This window comes from Leptopilina heterotoma, unplaced genomic scaffold, assembly GCF_015476425.1.
Source record: "Leptopilina heterotoma isolate Lh14 unplaced genomic scaffold, ASM1547642v1 Lhet_123, whole genome shotgun sequence".
Lineage (NCBI taxonomy): Eukaryota > Metazoa > Arthropoda > Insecta > Hymenoptera > Figitidae > Leptopilina > Leptopilina heterotoma.
Genome location: NW_025110842.1, coordinates 4,749,908 through 4,768,161, shown reverse-complemented (window position 1 = coordinate 4,768,161; position 18,254 = coordinate 4,749,908). Strand labels below are relative to the sequence as shown.

Genomic DNA, 18,254 nt, shown 5'->3' with positions numbered 1-18,254 from the left:
TAGAAACTTAAATTCTTTTAAACAATTTTATTAGAGTTTTTCTAAAAAAATTACATTTTTTACATTCTCATCAAAAATGAGAAAGTCTTGGATTTTTTTGAAGAGTTTTATTAAATTTTATAAAAATAATGTAATTTTTCAAAAATAAAATAATATTAAAATAAAAATAATTGAATTGTTTCGAATAATTTTTTACATCAGAATTGTTGAAAGTAATTAAATTTATTATTCTTAGGTAGGGTAACTGTACCAATTGTCGAGGGTTTTAGGCAACATGTGACTTTGACATTTTTTTTCTCGGAAGTAAATGCACTTTAAAATTTGATTTTTGTATATTTGGACGAAGGATCTAATAATGTTTAATATTCATATTTATTTTTTTAATATAAACTAAATTGTTAAGCAAAAAATATATTTAAAAGTCAATCGAGCAAAAGCACCATTTGTCGATGGTCTTGTGCTAATTTCTCGAGGGTCTGTTCCAATTGTCGAGGGTATGACATTTTTAAACATATAACCCAATATAACCTAACAATTAACCTGTACAGATATTAGAAAATCGAGTAGATATTTATTTTTTCGATAAAAATATTATAGAACATTACCAGAAAACAAATATATTTATTTAACTATAATTGAATAATTTATAATATCGATATAAAACATTTTTATAGTAGATGATACAGGACAGAAAATTATTTAACTGTTTTTTAAACTTTTATAAATATAAGTTAATTAAATTTAATCAATTTTGTTAATCAGACATTAATTGAAAAAATAAATTAATTTAAGTCACATTAAATTTGTAAACGAATAAAATAAACTTTTATTACCTACGAACTGTAAATATAATGGTTAATTATAATTAAACTATAGTACAAAATTTTTTAGTTTTAAATAATGCATTTTTTTATTAATTTTTTTTCGGTCTTCCTCGTTTTTTTGGTTGATTATTTTCTGTTGGTTGTAAATTTTTGGAGCATTTTTTTTCTTTTTCTCTGTACCTATAAATGTTTGGCATTTATGTTTGACGTTTAGTAAATAAACACTTAACCATCGATAAATGGTGCATCAGCGAAAAAAGTGACTACACCAATTTTCGAGTCATTACCTCGAAAAATGGAACTGTCAAAAAAAAGGAACCAAATACCGATGATTTGCTTTTAAAAAATATTAAATATTTTTTTTTAACAAAAAAACATGCATACAAAATTAATTTAGTTCGTGTACAAAATTATAATAATAATTTTGTACACAAAAAGTCATTATAAATACGTTTAATTTGCATTTCTAAAAATCTGTTTTAATCAACCTGAAGTATTAAGAAAATGGAGATTCGTGTAAATTTCACAGCAGTGAATTATAATATTAATTAAATAATTATTTTAGTAGAATCGCTACGAAATTTGTATATATAAATATACAGTTGAAAATACAAAGATTATTTAGAAATTTTTTTTGTTCTTAAATATTATATATTATACTATTTATCTAAAAAAGAAAATTATTATCCTCGACAATTGGAGCACCCTCGGCAATTGGTGCAGTTACCCTATGCAAATTACAAAATTTTTTATTATCAAATATAAATTTTTGAATAATTTCAGATTCAAAATTTAAAAAAAATTCAATTATTAACTAATTTAGGTACTAATTAATTATTTTCGTTTATTAATTTTAAAAATTTTAATAAAATTATTCACAAGAATTTTTTCTTAATTCGTCATAAAATACTTCGAAAGAAATCAGAAATGCAATTATTTTCTAAAATTTTAATAAATCCTTCGAAACAATTCAATTATATTTATAAATAGTAAAATTCTTTGCAAAAATTCAATTATTTTTAATACAATTTTAATAAAATTCCAAGAAAGAATTCAATTTTTAAAAAATTGTTAATAATAATGAAATTTTTTAAAGTAATTTTAATTGAAAATTTCAAAAATAATTGAAATTTACAACGAATTTTATTAAAAACTTTTGACAATAATTGAATTGTTTAGAAAAATTTTATTACAATTTTTTAAAATAATTGAACCTGTTGGAGAAATTTTATTAAAATTGTATCTGAAAATATACAGAAGAAGTTTATTATTTACAAAAAAATAATTGAATTCTTGCCAAGAATTTTACAATTTATAAAAATAATTGAATTGTTTCGAGTAATTTTTTACATCAGAATTGTTGAAAATAATTGAATTTTTATTAAAACCCTTGATAATAATCAAATTTAATTAATATTTTTAAATATAATTTTATTCTTTCAAAAAAATTTTTTTTAAATTGTATTAAAAATAATTGAATTTCTCAGGAGAATTTTATTATTTATGAAAATAATTAAATTTCTTTGTAGAAGTTTATTATTTATAAAAATTATTTTAATTCTTGCGAAGAATTTTCTTATTTATGCGAAAATAATAAAATTCTTGCGGAGGATTTTACAATTCATAAAAATAATTGAATTGTTTCCAAGCGTTTTATCTGATTTTTTGAAAATAATTGAATGTTTTGAAGGTATTTTATTAAAAATTTTGAAAATAATGATTTTTTTAAAAAGAATTTCATCAAAATTGTTGAAAATAATTGAATTGATATTAAAATTGTTGAAAAAAATCGAATTTAAATAATGTTTTTAAAAATAATTGTATTCTTTCGAGAAATTTGATTAAAATTACATAAAAAATAATTTAATTCTTGAAAAGAATTTTATTATTTATAAGAATAATTATTGATTACTTTCATCTAAATTAATTTAAATCAATTTTTCAAAAATCGTGCAAACATGTGTTTTTGAGAATTAAAATTATTCATAACTCTCAAATTATTTTCATTGGCAATTTTTTCCAATTCAGTGGAGAATTCGGTTAAATCTTCATTTCTCAATTCGGTGAGAAATTTTCTTGATTCAACAATGAAGGGTGAATTTTTCTTCAACAATGGCACGAGATTTGGAATTTGCTTTGTCATATTGTGAGAGAGAAATATTAGTGAGAATTTTTCCAAAAATTCATCTTTTTCCTTGAGACGTGATAATTTTTCAATTGGATGAAAAATAATCTGCGAGAAGAAAAAAAAAGAAAATAATATTATATTAACAAATTTTCAATAATATTGACTATTACATTATTTTCAATATTGAATTGAATTAAATTATTAAATTAAATTAAATTTTATTTAAATTAAAATTTTATTTTTATAATTTATGAAAATTTTCTTACTTCGATATCGGGAATTTCGATCCAATGAAAATTGTGCGTTTCAAATTTAAATTTATCCTCGGTCCATGTTTCCTGTTCCACATCACTTGGGGGCATTTCCGTGACAATTGTACCAGTTAAAAGTGATAAATCTCTGTGAGCGGCAAATATCTCGTCGAACATTGGCTCTTTATTTCTAATTTCATAAACTGTTCTCATTAATTCTTTTTCAGCCACGTCCGTTGATCGGAGTTTTCTGCAAACAAGGAAAAATAAGAAAAAAATATTAAACAAAGAATCAAAATTTTTGAATAAAATTTCAAAATGGAAAAAAAGGTAAAAAAAATTTCATAAGAAGAAACGAAAGTTTTACAAAAAGAAGAAGAAACAAAAAAAGAAAGTGTTGCAAACGGGAAATTAAAAAGTAAGTGGATAAAATTAATTTATTCAAGTAAAAATTAATTTATTAAGTCAAATTAATATATTCAAGTAAAAATTAATTTATTATGTCAAATTAATTTACTTTTAATTAAAAATAAATGTATTCGATTAATTTAAAAATTGATTTATTAATTAAATTAGAAATAAATTTTATATTAATAATCTTTGATCACTAATAATCACTGTAACCAAGTTGATTACGTTCAAAATAAAAATTAATACAATTCTTTCGAAACACTTTCAATTATTTTCCAAAATAAAAAAAAATGAAAATTTCTCTAAAAATTCTATTATTTTATAAAACAAAAAAAATTTTTGATAGAATTCAATTTATTTTAAAACAATTTTGATAAATTCCTCTAAAAAAAAAAATTTAAGTATTTTAAACAAATTTTACTTAAATTCTTTGAAGAAATTCGAAAAATAATTTTTAATATACAATTTCAGTCAAATTCTTGGAATGAATTTAATTATTTTAAAAATCTCAATAGAATTCTTCGAAAAAATTAAAATTATTTTCAAAATTTGCAATTATATTTTTTTTTTAGAATTGAATTATTTGGAATAATTTTTAAGTAAATTTGTTCAAAAATAAATAAATTTGGAAAATTTGTAAGTAAATATCTTCAAAATTGAATTATTTTTAAAATCTTTGATTAAAATTCTTGAAAAATGAATTATTTTCAAAATTTGCAATTAAATTCCTTCAGAATTGAATTATTTTCAAAATTTTCAACTAAATTTGTTCAAAATTGAATTAGATTTCATAGTTTTCAATTAAAATTCTAGAAAAATGAATTATTTTCATAATTTTCAATTAAAATTCTACAAAATTGAATTAATTGAAAATTTTCAATTAAATTTTTAAAAATTGAATTATTTGAAAATTTTTAATTAAATTTTTGAAAAATTGAGTTTATTTGAAAATTTTTAATTATATTTTTAAAAAATTGAATTATTTGAAAATTTTCAATTAAATTTAAAAGTTAGAAATATTTGGAAAATTTTCAATTAAATTTTTGAAAAATTGAATTATTTGAAAACTTTCAATTAAATTTAAAATTTAGAAATATTTGGAAAATTTACAATTAAATTTTTGAAAAATTGAATTATTTGAAAACTTTCAATTAAATTTAAAATTTAGAAATATTTGGAAAATTTTCAATTAAATTTCAATTAAAAATATTTTTTTTATATTATTTCTTTTATAATTTTTAATCTGAAATAATTAAATTCTTGTAAAGAAATTTATCTAAATTTGTCAGAATAATTAAATTTCTTGCGAAAAATTTAATTAAAATCTAGAACAATAAGTTAATTCATACGAGAAATTTCATTAAAATAATATTGAAATTCACATTGCGTTGAAAATATTTCAATTCTCATAAAAATTTTAATCAAAATTTTTCAAAATAATTGAATTTTTGCAGAATAATTTTATTACAATTCATGAAAATAATTAAATTCCTATCAAGAATTTGATTATAATTATGCAAATAATTCAATTTTTATAAATAATTTTATCAAAATTTTTCAAAATAATTGAATTTCTAGGTAGAATTTTTTTTATTTTTAAAAACAATTGAATTATTATAAATAATTTTATCAAAATTTTTGAAAATAATTGAACTTACGGAAGAATTTTATTACATTTAAAGAATAATTGAATTCCTATTAAGAAATCTTTAAAAATTTTTGAAAATAATTAAATTTCTACGAAGAATTAAATTCAATTATGAAAATAATTGAAATCTTGTTAACAATTTAATTAAAATTTTTGAAAATAATTGAATTTTTTCAGAGAATTTAATTTAAAATTGTATTGAAAATATTTCAATTCTTGTAAAGAATTTAATTAAAATTTTCCAAAACAATTTATTTTTTTGGAAGATTTTTATAAAATTTTCCAAAACAATTTATTTTTTTGGAAGATTTTTATAAAATTTGCCAAAATAATTAAATTTTTGCAAAAAAAAATTCCTTTGAGAAATAAAGAAATTTAATTAAAATTGTATTGAAAAAAATTATTCAATTCCTGCGAAGAATTTTGTAATTTACATTTTTTCTTAAATAATTCAAATGTTTTGAGAAATTTTTTTACAATTATTTTTTAATTAATTCAATTCATTCGAGAATTTTTTTACAATTATTTTTTAATCAATTCAATTCTTTGGAGAAATATTTTTACAATTATTTTTAATTAATTCAATTCTTTCGTGAAATATTATCATCATAGAATTGATTATGATAAATACTCGTTTTTTGAATCGTCATTAAGTGCCCAAGTGAAAAATGGTCCATTTTTGACATCGCCTAAATAGGCAAAGTGAAGAAATCCTTTCCCCTCGGGAATAATGTTGCTAATTAATGTTGGATTGCATCTTGTCGGTTCCCCCTCGATCCATGTAAATGCTATTCCATTTTCCCTCCAGAATCTAAATTAGTATTTTTTTTAATTAATAATTTTCTTTTATTATTTTATTATATTAATGAAATTTTTTATTGATTTATTCTATTTATCTCTATTAATTAGTTACTTAATTCTTAATCTCTATTAACTATTAAAATTTTTTTCAATTTTTTTACAGTTATTAAATAATAACCGATATTCCTGATGAGTTAAATTTGCAGCTCCTCGTGTTTTCAGAATCATATGAAAATCCCAATCGAAAACACCTTCGCGATAATCGTAACGTGTCTCGAGTGATTTTCTCAATCGTTTGTCCCAATATTGAGTGATTGGAAGACCTTCGCGAATTGCTCGTTCCCAGAATCTTGAAAAATCAAAGAGAAAAAGATTTTAAATTTAAAACTAAAAAGAAATTCTTATATTAACATAATTCAAAATTTCGCAAAAGAATTCAATTATTTAAAAGAAAAATTGATAAAATTCAATTATTTTCATAATTCACGAAAGAATTTAATTATTTTCAAAAATAAAAAAATTTCACGAAAGAATTCAATTATTTTCGAAAATAAGAAAATTTTTCGCCAAAATTCAATTATTTTCTAGAAAAACAAAATTTCCGAAAGAATTCAATTATTTTCCAAAATAAGAAAATTTTTTCGAAAGAATTCAATTTTTTTCCAAAATAAGAACATTTTTTTGGAAAAATTCAATTATTTTCAAAAATAAAAAAATTTCACGAAAAAATTGAATTATTTTCTAGAAAAATAAAATTTTACATTGAAATACAATTATTTTCTAAAATAATAAAATATCACGAAAGAATTCAATTATTTTCTAAAATAAAAAAATTTCACGAAAAAATTCAATTATTTTCGAAAATAAGAAAATTTTTCGCCAAAATTCAATTATTTTCTAGAAAAACAAAATTTCCGAAAGAATTCAATTATTTTCCAGAAAAAGAAAATTTCTCGAAAGAATTCAATTATTTTCCAAAATAAGAAAATTTCTCGAAAGAATTCAATTTTTTTCCAAAATAAGAACATTTTTTGGAAAAATTCAATTATTTTCAAAAATAAAAAAATTTCACGAAAAAATTGAATTATTTTCTAGAAAAATAAAATTTTACATTGAAATTCAATTATTTTCTAAAATAATAAAATATCACGAAAGAATTCAATTATTTTCTAAAATAAAAAAATTTCACGAAAAAATTCAATTATTTTCGAAAATAAGAAAATTTTTCGCCAAAATTCAATTATTTTCTAGAAAAACAAAATTTCCGAAAGAATTCAATTATTTTCCAGAAAAAGAAAATTTCTCGAAAGAATTCAATTATTTTCCAAAATAAGAAAATTTCTCGAAAGAATTCAATTTTTTTCCAAAATAAGAACATTTTTTTGGAAAAATTCAATTATTTTCAAAAATAAAAAAATTTCACGAAAAAATTGAATTATTTTCTAGAAAAATAAAATTTTACACTGAAATTCAATTATTTTCTAAAATAATAAAATATCACGAAAGAATTCAATTATTTTCTAAAATAAAAAAATTTCACGAAAAAATTCAATTATTTTCGAAAATAAGAAAATTTTTCGCCAAAATTCAATTATTTTCTAGAAAAACAAAATTTCCGAAAGAATTCAATTATTTTCCAGAAAAAGAAAATTTCTCGAAAGAATTCAATTATTTTCCAAAATAAGAAAATTTCTCGAAAGAATTCAATTTTTTTCCAAAATAAGAACATTTTTTTGGAAAAATTCAATTATTTTCAAAAATAAAAAAATTTCACGAAAAAATTGAATTATTTTCTAGAAAAATAAAATTTTACATTGAAATTCAATTATTTTCTAAAATAATAAAATATCACGAAAGAATTCAATTATTTTCTAAAATAAAAAAATTTCACGAAAAAATTCAATTATTTTCGAAAATAAGAAAATTTTTCGCCAAAATTCAATTATTTTCTAGAAAAACAAAATTTCCGAAAGAATTCAATTATTTTCCAGAAAAAGAAAATTTCTCGAAAGAATTCAATTATTTTCCAAAATAAGAAAATTTCTCGAAAGAATTCAATTTTTTTCCAAAATAAGAACATTTTTTTGGAAAAATTCAATTATTTTCAAAAATAAAAAAATTTCACGAAAAAATTGAATTATTTTCTAGAAAAATAAAATTTTACACTGAAATTCAATTATTTTCTAAAATAATAAAATATCACGAAAGAATTCAATTATTTTCTAAAATAAAAAAATTTGACGAAAAATTCAATTATTTACTAGAAAAAGAAAATTTCTTGAAAGAATTCAATTGTTTTCCAATATAAGAAAATTTTTCGGTAAAATTCAATTATTTTCTATAAAAAAAAAATTTCACGAAAAAATTCAATTATTTTATAGAAAAATAAACTTTTTCACTGAAAATCAATTATTTTTTAATCTAATAAAATATCACGAAAGAATTCAATTATTTATTGGAAAAAGAAAATTTCTCGAAACAATTCAATTATTTTCTATATAAAGAAAATTTCAAGAATGAATTTAATTATTTTCTAGAGAAAAAACCATTTCTCTAGAGAATTCAATTATTTTATAAAATGAAAAAAAAATTTCTTCGAAATTCAATTATTTACAAAAATAACAAAATTTTTCACAGAAATTCAATTTTTTTTCAAGAATTTTAATAAAATTTTTCACAATAATTCAATTATTTTCATAAATAAGAAAATTCTATTCAGGAATTCAATTATTTTTGAAAATTTTAATAATATTCTTTGCAACTATTATTTTTATTTAATTATTTTTATAAAATAATTATAAAATTCATCGCAGGATTTCAATTATTTTTAATAAAAATTTACAGAAATTGTTCGTAAAATGTCATTATTTTTCAAAATTGAATTTCAATTCCTCGAAAAAATCAATTATTTAAAGAAAATGAGTTTTTAAAATTCTTTGTAAGAATTCAATTTTTTAGAAAAATATTAGAATTTTTCACAGTAATTCAATTATTTTCAAATATTTAAATCAAAATTGTTCAAAAGAAATCAATTATTTTAAAAACAAATTTAATTAAATTTTTTTGAAATAATTTAATTATTCTTTTAAGATTTTAATAAAATTCTTTCTTAACAATTCAATAATTCAAAAGGTACTTTTTGTTAAAAATTCGATTCGAAAATTATTTTTCGCTAATGAGTCGTTTTTAATTAATTCAAAAGGCATTTTTCACTAAAAATTTGTTTTCAATTGATTCAAGAGGCATTTTTAACAAAAAAATCCATTTTGCAGAAAAAAGACAGAAAAAAATAATTTGTTTTCAATTGATTGGTATTTTTCGATTAATAATTCGGTTTTAGTTTAGAATTTCGTAAAGAATAGAATTAATTGTTGAAATATGTATTCAAATAATTGTTCTCACCTAAAAATTGATTCAATTTGATCTTTGTCTCGGTGCTTTAAAAATTCTAAATTCAACCAAGAACACTGGAGATTATTCGTTGGAAGGTCGGACAATTTTTTTGCCCTTTGAATTAAAAATTTTGCAGTCGCCGGCCTCAGTAGAGTATTTCCGAAAATTTCCAAATAATATCGAATCGCTTCTTGTAATCCTGAAAAAAAAATGAGAAAAATTAAATTGTTTATGAAATTCGAAATTTTATTTTCAATAATTATTAATTTCTCTATTTTCTTTCTATTTTTCACTTTCTTATTTTATTTTTTTAAATTTCTTTCTATTTTTCACTTTTTTATTTTATTTTTGTCTACTTTTTCTATTTTAAAGAAATATCAGTTTAAATTAAATTAAATAAAATTAATTAAAAATATTTAGGGACAGAATCTTTTTTTTTACTTTTTATTCAATTATTTTTTTTAAAACTATTTTCATCTCTCTTTTTATTAAAAAAAATTTCTTTTATTATTTCAAAATTAATTGAATATAAAAATAAATAAAGTAAAAAAATACATAAATTTTTCTCTAAACAAATACTTGGAACAAAAAATTGTTCTATTAATTTCTTCCTTTTTTTTAATTAAAGAAAAAATATATTTTTCGCTTATTATAATTTCTAAATTAATTGAATATAAAAATAAATATAGTAAGAAAAATACCTAAATTTTTCTCTAAACAAATGCTTAGAAAAAGAATTGTTCTGTTAATTTCCTCCAATGTTGCTTCAATTAAATGAAATTTTAATTTTCGCCTCTGATGTTTGTACGAGGAGGAAATTGTTTTAATCACATGTCGAGCGTCAGATTCGCCAACAATTAGAAATTCCAATAAATCAGAATCGTCTTCTTTTATTTCCTCTTGAAAATCCAAAGGCGGACTGATTCCCCACCACATATTTTTTTTCGGAAAAAAGAATTCTTTTTCCAAAATTTTCCAAGTTTATTTTTTTTAATATTGTCAAATATTAAAAAATGTCTAAATCAATTTTTTTCACTCTCTCTCTCTCATTCAGTTTCGTGACTGTTTATTTCCATGGTAACAAAGAAGTTCGATTGAAATCTGTCACACGAAGCAAAAAAATTCGGAAAAAACGGTAAAAAGTTAGTGAAAAATAGTAAAAGAAAATAATAAAGAAAATTGTTTAAAAATAGTAAAAAAAAAGTATTGAAAAATGCAGTAAAAAATCAGTAAAAAAATAGTAAAGTTGTAGAAATAGTAAAAAAAGCAGTGAACAAAATAGTAAAAAATCAGTAAAAGAAAATAAAAAGTAAAAAATAGTCATTATTTTTACTTCTTTTTCTTCTTTTTATTTTTTTTTTACAATTGTTTTCTCTTTTTATTCTTTCTAAAAAGAGAAAAATCGTAAAAAAAATAAAAAGAAGAAAAAATACTAAAAAGAAAAAAAAACAGCAAAAATTGAAAAAAGAAAAATCAGAAAAAATAAAAAAGAAAAATTTATTTATTAGATAAAAAAAATTTAATACATTTTTATGAGTGAATATTTATAATTTAAAATTTTTGAATCGTAATATTCATATAAAAATCTTCAGTAGTAGTAGTAACAAAAATTCTCACTATATGTAGACATTTTTTTAAAAAATGAAAGAAAAAAAAAATTAAAAACAAAATGAATTTATCAAAATTTTTCGCGCTTAATATTTTTCAAAGATTTTAAACATTTTTGACAATCTCTTCCACTTTTGACACATTTTTGACAAATCTCGTGATCACAACTTGTGGGTATTAAAAATTTCGAAACCACTTCACAAGCATCGCATTTTCTCCAAGGAACTTTAATTTCTGTCACTTCGTGAAATTCCTTAAAAAAAAAAAAATAATTACTTTCTTTATTATTTTTTTTTAGTATTTATTTACAAAATAAATTAAAATAATATATAATGAAATAAATAAATAATATAAATATAAATATAATAAATAAAAATATTAAATATTAAAAAAGAAATAAAATAATTTTTAAATAATTTTAAATTTAAAATTAACAAAAAATTCAGTTATTTACGAAAAGTAATTAAATTTTTTCCCTGAAATTCAATTATTTTCGCGAAGCAATTTTTCGTGCAGGATTTTCATTTATTTTTCCATATAATTTTAATAAGTCAATTTTAATTAATTTTAAACTTTTTGAATTAAATTCCTCGATACTATTATTAAATTATATTCGAGAATTTTAATAAAATACTTTACAGGAATTAAATATTTTTTTTTTATTTATTAACTTGCAAATTTTTTTTACCTGACTATGAAACTGTTTATTAACTTTTGGCAAATTATTATTGTGATGATTGTTTCTCTCTCGACAAGAACAAGAATAATTATTTTGTTTTTGTGGCGTATAATAATTAACCGATGAACTTGCAGTTTGCTGTCCTGCGAAAAATAAAATTCAAATTAACAAATTTTTTGTCCATTTTAAATTATATTCAAAATGAAAAATTCATGCAATTCTTCGAAATAATTTTCAATTACTTTTAAAAATATGAAAATTTTTCTTTTAGAATTCAATTATTTTCTAAAGGACGAAAATTTTTCGAAAGAATTAAATTAGTTTTAAAAAAAATTTTGATAAATTTCTCTAAGAAAATTTAATTATTTTAAACAAATTTTACTTTAATTCTTTAAAAAAATCCAGTTATGTATTTTTAATTTCAAAAATTGAAATATTTTCAAAATTTGAATTTTAATTTCTTCAAAAATGAATTATTTGCAAAAAATTTTTTTCAATAATGAATTATTTTCCAAATTTGCAATTAAATTTCTTCAAAATTGAAATATTTTCAAAATTTTTAATTAAATTTCTTCAGAATTCTATTATTTTCAAAATTGACAATTAAATTTCTTCAAAACTGAATTAGTTGGAAAATTATCAATTAAATTTTTTAAAAATTGAAATATAATTTTTTCAAAATTTTCAATTATAAAATTCTTCAAAAATGAATTATTTTCCAAATTTGCAATTAAATTTCTTCAAAAATTGAATAATTTTGAAAATTTGACATTAAAATTCTTAAAAAATGATGTCATTGAAGAAAATTAAAAAAAATTTTTTTCAAAATTTTCAATTAAATTTCTTAAAAACTGAATTATTTTCAAAAATTGCAATTTAATTTCTTCAAAATAGATTTATTTTCAAAATTTGCAAATAAATGTTTTTCGAAAATTGGAATATTTTCAAAATTTTCAATTAAATTTCTCTTAAAAATTGAAATATTTTCAGAAATTTCTAAATTCTTAAAAATTGAAATATTTTCCAAATTTTCCATTAAAATTCTTCAAAATTAAATTATCTCCAAAATTTGCGAATAAATTTCTTCAAAATTGGAATATTTTCTAAAGTTGCAATTATAAAATTTTTCAAAAATGAATTATTTTCTAAATTTGCAATTTATTAAATTTCTACAGAATTGAATAATTTTAAAAATTTGCAATAAATTTTTTTCCAAATTTGCAATTTATTAAATTTCTACAAAATTGAATAATTTTGAAAATTTCCAATTAAAATTCTTAAAAAATGAATTATTTTCAAAATTTGAAATTTAATTTCTTCGAAATGGAATTATTTGGAAAATTATCAATTAAATTTCTTCAAAATTGAAATATTTTCATAATTTTTAATTAGAATTCTGCAAAAATGAATTATTTTCATCATTTGCAAATAATTTTTTTCAAAATAGAATTTCTTTCAAAACTTGCAAATAAATTTCTATCAATTAAATTTCTTCAAAATTGAATTATTTTCAAAATTTTCAAATAAATTTCTTCAAAATTTTTTAAAATTCTTCAAAATTGAAATATTTTCAATCTTTTCAATTACATTTGTTCAAAAATGAATTATTTTCTATTAAAATTCTTCAAAAATGAATGATTTGTAATAAATTTTTTAAAAATAGAATTATTTTCAAAATAGAATTTTTTTCAAAACTTGCAAATAAATTTCTATCAATTAAATTTCTTCAAAATTGAATTATTTTCAAAATTTTCAATTAAAATTCTTCAAAATTGAAATATTTTCAAAAGTTGCAATTATAACATTTTTTTAAAATAAGTTATTTTCCAAATTTGCAATTTATTAAATTTATATAGAATATTTAATAATTTTGAAAATTTCTAAATAAAATTCTTAAAAAATAAATTATTTTCAAAATTTGCAATTTAATTTCTTCGAAATGGAATTATTTGGAGAATTTTAAATTAAATTTCTTCAAAATTAAAATATTTTCAAAATTTTCAATTAAAATTCTTCAAAAATGAATGATTTGCAATAAATTGTTTCAAAATTGAATTATTTTCAAAATTTGCAAATAAATTTTTGCAAAATTGAATTGTTTCCAAAATTCTTAGCAGAAATTTGCAAAAAAAAATTATGTTCCATTTTTTTTAATAAACAAAGAAGAAAAATTTAAGAATCAAAATTTTTTGTTTTACAAAATTTTAAATTTTCTTTCGGGTAAAAAAAAGGAATTTTGTCTTTTTTGCTCACCTGATTTTGCACGATCAGCCGATTTACTTTCAATTAATAAATTAATTGCCGGTTTCAAAACACGTTGAAAACCTTGAAAATGCGCTTCAAGTGCATCATATTTCCTTTGAATATCATCACTTTCCTTTGGACGTGGTGAATTTCGTAATTTTTCCAAAGCAATGCCAGCAATTTGTCCTAAAGCACCATTCAACAATGCATCCATTAAAAAAAAAATTTTTTTCTCGTTATTTTCTATAAAAAAAATTATTATTGAATTTCACTCTTTTGGTAATTAAATTTAATTTCTTAAAGTATTTCCGTAAAAAACTCCAATTGTTGGTAATATAAATAATAAATACATATAAATAATAAAATATCACGATAGACGGGAGATAAAATTTGACTGAGTATCAAGAGAAACATTCTTGGTATTTATATAATTTTAGTAGATATAAATATTATTCAATTAAATCGATTTTCGTAAATATTTACATATTCGACAAATATCCATACAATAAGTAGAGTTTAACTAATAATACTGGAAATAATTTTTCTTTATTTGTAATTTGAGAATAATGATAAAAATAATAATAATAATAATAATAATTATTATTATTGTTTAAATAATTTTACGTTTGTTTATTAAATATTTTGTCAAATAAATATTACGAGGGTTTAAAAAAAAAAAAAAAAAAAAAAAATTTTTTTTGAATTTATTTGACAATAATAATTAATAATAATAATAATAATAATAATAATAATAATAATAATAATAATTATTATTATTATCATTATACTTTTATTATTATTATTAGGGTGCCAATGACATAAATAATTATTAATTTAATAATTTTTATTTTTGAATATTTTCAATTTTAAAATTAACATTTATTATCTTTATACTGAATTCATCGAAAGAATACAATTATTTTTATAAAAATATTAATTAAATTCAATTATTTTCAAATTTTTAATAACATTCCTTAAAAAAAATTAAATTATTTTCAAAGATTCAGATAAAATTTTTCGAAAAAATTCAATTATTTTTATGGAATTGTAAAATCCTCCGCAAGTATTAAATTACTTTTAAAAATAAGAAAATTCTTCGCGAGAATTAAAATTTTCAATTAAAATTCTTCAAAAATGAAATATTTGCATTAAATTTTTTCAAAATTTAATTATTTTCAAAATATAAAAATAAAATTCTTTAAAATTGTAATATTTTCAAAATTTTCAATTAAAATTCTTAAACAATGAATTATTTTCAAAGTTTGGAATTTAATTTCTTCGAAATGAAATTATTTGGAAAATTTTCAATTAAAATTCTTTAAAATTGAAATATTTTCAAAATATTCAATAAAAATTCATCAAAATTGGGATATTTTCGAAAAATTTAAATTTTAAAACTTTTCAAAAATGAATTATTTAGCGAATTTGAAATTTATTAAATTTCTACAAAATTGAATAATTTTGAAAATTGGCAATGAATTATTTTCCAAATTTGCAATTTATTAAATTTCTAGAAAATTGAAATATTTTCAAAAGTTGCAATTAAATTTCTTCAAAATTGACATTTTTTGCAAAAATTGCAATTAAATTTCTTCAAAATAGAAATATTTCAAAAATTTTCAATTAAAATTCTTCAAAAATGAATTATTTACAATAAACTTTTTCAAAATTGAATTATTTTCAACAATTTGCAAATAAATTTCTTCAAAATTGAATTATTTAAAATTTTCAATTAAAATTCTTCAAAATTATATTATATCAATTATATTGGGAAATTTTTACATGCCGCCGTATGCCACTGTTGACCAATATTTTGACATGTGTCAAGTTTTAGAGGAAATGGCATTTATTTATCCTTCAGCGAAAATTATAGTTTTGGGTGATTTCAATATGCCTTATGCAATATGGAATCAGTCACGTGATGATAACCCATGTTGTTCACCCAAACCTGGTTCTCTTAATTTACATTGTCAGATCATTAACACAGTAAGTGATACCTTGGACTTTCTTAATCTTGTGCAGATTAATAATAACACTAATACTCATGGATCTCTATTGGATCTAATTTTTATAAATTTTTCTGACTCCAAGAATTTTGGAGTAAACTTGACAAGTGATAGTCTACTTCCGGTTGACATCTTTCACCCCCCTTTATTATTTGATTATAACCCTCAACTTACAGATGTTCCTGAATTTCGTGAAAGATCTCTTAAATATGACTTTTTAAACGCTAATGTTTTTGCTATTAATGAATATCTAAAAAGTGTTGATTGGTCTAATTGCTTATTGGGTTGTGATATTGAGAATGCAGTTGACATTTTTTATAATCATGTTTATTTTGCTATTGAACTTTTTGTTCCTGTTAAAGCTACAAATACTTCACATTATCCACCTTGGTTTAATAGTGAATTAAAGAAATTAACACAAGATAAAAAAATTGCTCATTTACATTATAAGAAAAATAATAGCTTTTCAAATTACCAGTTATTTTCTACATTACGAACTCAGTGCAAATCTCTCTCAACATTTTATTATAATGCTTATATTCGTAAAAGCGAACAATCTATTGTTAATTGTCCTAAAAACTTTTGGAAATTTATCAAATCTAAACAGAGCGACCGCTGCATTCCAAACTGTATGACACTTGACGGTGATGTTGCGACTGATCGTGATAATATAAGTACTTTTTTCGCAACCTATTTTGAATCGGTTTACGAAGCTTATGATAGTAATGTTGTTACTACTCCTTTTCAAGTGCACGATTCCGTTTGTCTTAATTCTTTTCATATTAACAAAAGTGACATAGCTGAGAAAATATTGTCTTGCAATGTGAATGTTGGTGCTGGTCCTGATGGTATCCCTCCTGCTTTGATTAAGTCGTGCTGCTCTTCTCTAGTCGAACCCTTATATATACTTTTTACTAGGTCCGTGCGGGAATGCATTTTTCCAAAACAGTGGAAAATAGGAATAGTCGTTCCTGTATTTAAAGATAAATCAAAAAATGATGTTAAAAATTATAGACCAATTACTATTCTCAGCACAATCCCCAAGATTTTTGAGAGCATTATCTATGATGAACTTTATCTATCTGTTTCCGGAGTGATTATTGACGAGCAGCACGGATTTCTTAGGGGTAGATCAGCTTCTACTAATCTTGGTATTTTTTATGAAAGTTTGGTTTCTGCAGTCGAGAGTGGTCATCAGGTTGACGCTGTCTACGCGGACTTTGCTAAGGCATTCGATAAGATTGATCATGAAATTCTTCTTAAAAAGCTAAAATTACTGGGCATTGGTCCTAATATTGTTTCTTGGTTTCGAAGCTACTTAATTGCCAATTGCCTATGTGTCCGTGTGGATGGTGTTTACTCTGAGATGTTTACGGCAACTTCTGGTGTCCCCCAAGGATCTCACCTGGGTCCCTTATTATTTCTTTTATTCATTAATGACATAAATTCTGCGTTTAAATTCTGTTCTTTTTTACTTTTTGCCGATGATCTGAAATTATATATGACTATTGGTTCTCATGATGATTTTATAAATTTTCAGTCTGACTTAGATCGTCTACATCAATGGTGTATTAGTAGTAAATTTCATTTTAATATTAATAAATGTTCTGTGATTTCTTTTTCTAAGAAAAAAGTTACTATTAAACATGATTACAAGCTTGATAATTTCTCTTTAACTCGAGTGACCCAGGTGAGAGATCTGGGAGTTGTCTTCAGTGATGATTTGACCTTCTCTAACCATATTACTGTTGTTGTAAACAAGGCTGTTCGATTATTGGGTTTCATTATACGAAATGCATCGGATTTTAGAAGTTTGGTTTCCCTTAAAGTTCTATATTATTCCTTTGTTTTATCAATCCTTGAATTTGCTTCTGTGATATGGTCTCCTTTTTACCTCATTCACATTGTTAGACTTGAAAGAGTTCAAAATCGTTTTTTGCGCTTTGTTGCTAGGCAACTTGGTATTGGTTACGATTTTTTTTCCCATAACTATGATGCTTTACGTTCGCAGTTAAAAATTCCTAAGGTGCACACAAGGTTTCGATATAATGACTTGCTTTTTTTGTTTAAAATTATAAACGGCATCGTGTACTGTCCTAGAATTCTCTCTCAGGTTAATTTTTATACTCCGGTTAGAGTCTTAAGAGGCTATAATTTGTTTTATATTAAAAAACATAGAACAAATTATGGGAAGAATTCTATTATTACTAGACTCTGTAGGCAAGCGAATCTTTGTCCTAGTAGCCTTGACTTTTTTGATA

General features: G+C 20.3%; 2 protein-coding genes across 2 annotated transcripts; both read right to left on the bottom strand.

Moving 5' to 3' along the window:
- Positions 1-2,757: 2,757 nt before the first annotated feature.
- On the bottom strand, positions 2,758-10,392 carry LOC122512561 (dynein axonemal assembly factor 3 homolog). The gene is made up of 6 exons (XM_043628460.1): positions 10,158-10,392; positions 9,466-9,655; positions 6,242-6,412; positions 5,894-6,073; positions 3,219-3,453; positions 2,758-3,057 (listed from the first exon to the last, which is right to left on the bottom strand). The coding sequence occupies exons 1-6, from the start codon at positions 10,390-10,392 to the stop codon at positions 2,758-2,760; spliced, it is 1,311 nt and encodes a 436-aa protein (XP_043484395.1).
- Positions 10,393-10,939: 547 nt separating this feature from the next.
- On the bottom strand, positions 10,940-14,396 carry LOC122512573. The gene is made up of 3 exons (XM_043628474.1): positions 13,997-14,396; positions 11,753-11,886; positions 10,940-11,317 (listed from the first exon to the last, which is right to left on the bottom strand). Exons 1-3 carry the CDS (start codon positions 14,199-14,201, stop codon positions 11,135-11,137), a joined length of 522 nt encoding a protein of 173 aa, XP_043484409.1. The 5' UTR covers positions 14,202-14,396; the 3' UTR covers positions 10,940-11,134.
- Positions 14,397-18,254: the final 3,858 nt, after the last annotated feature.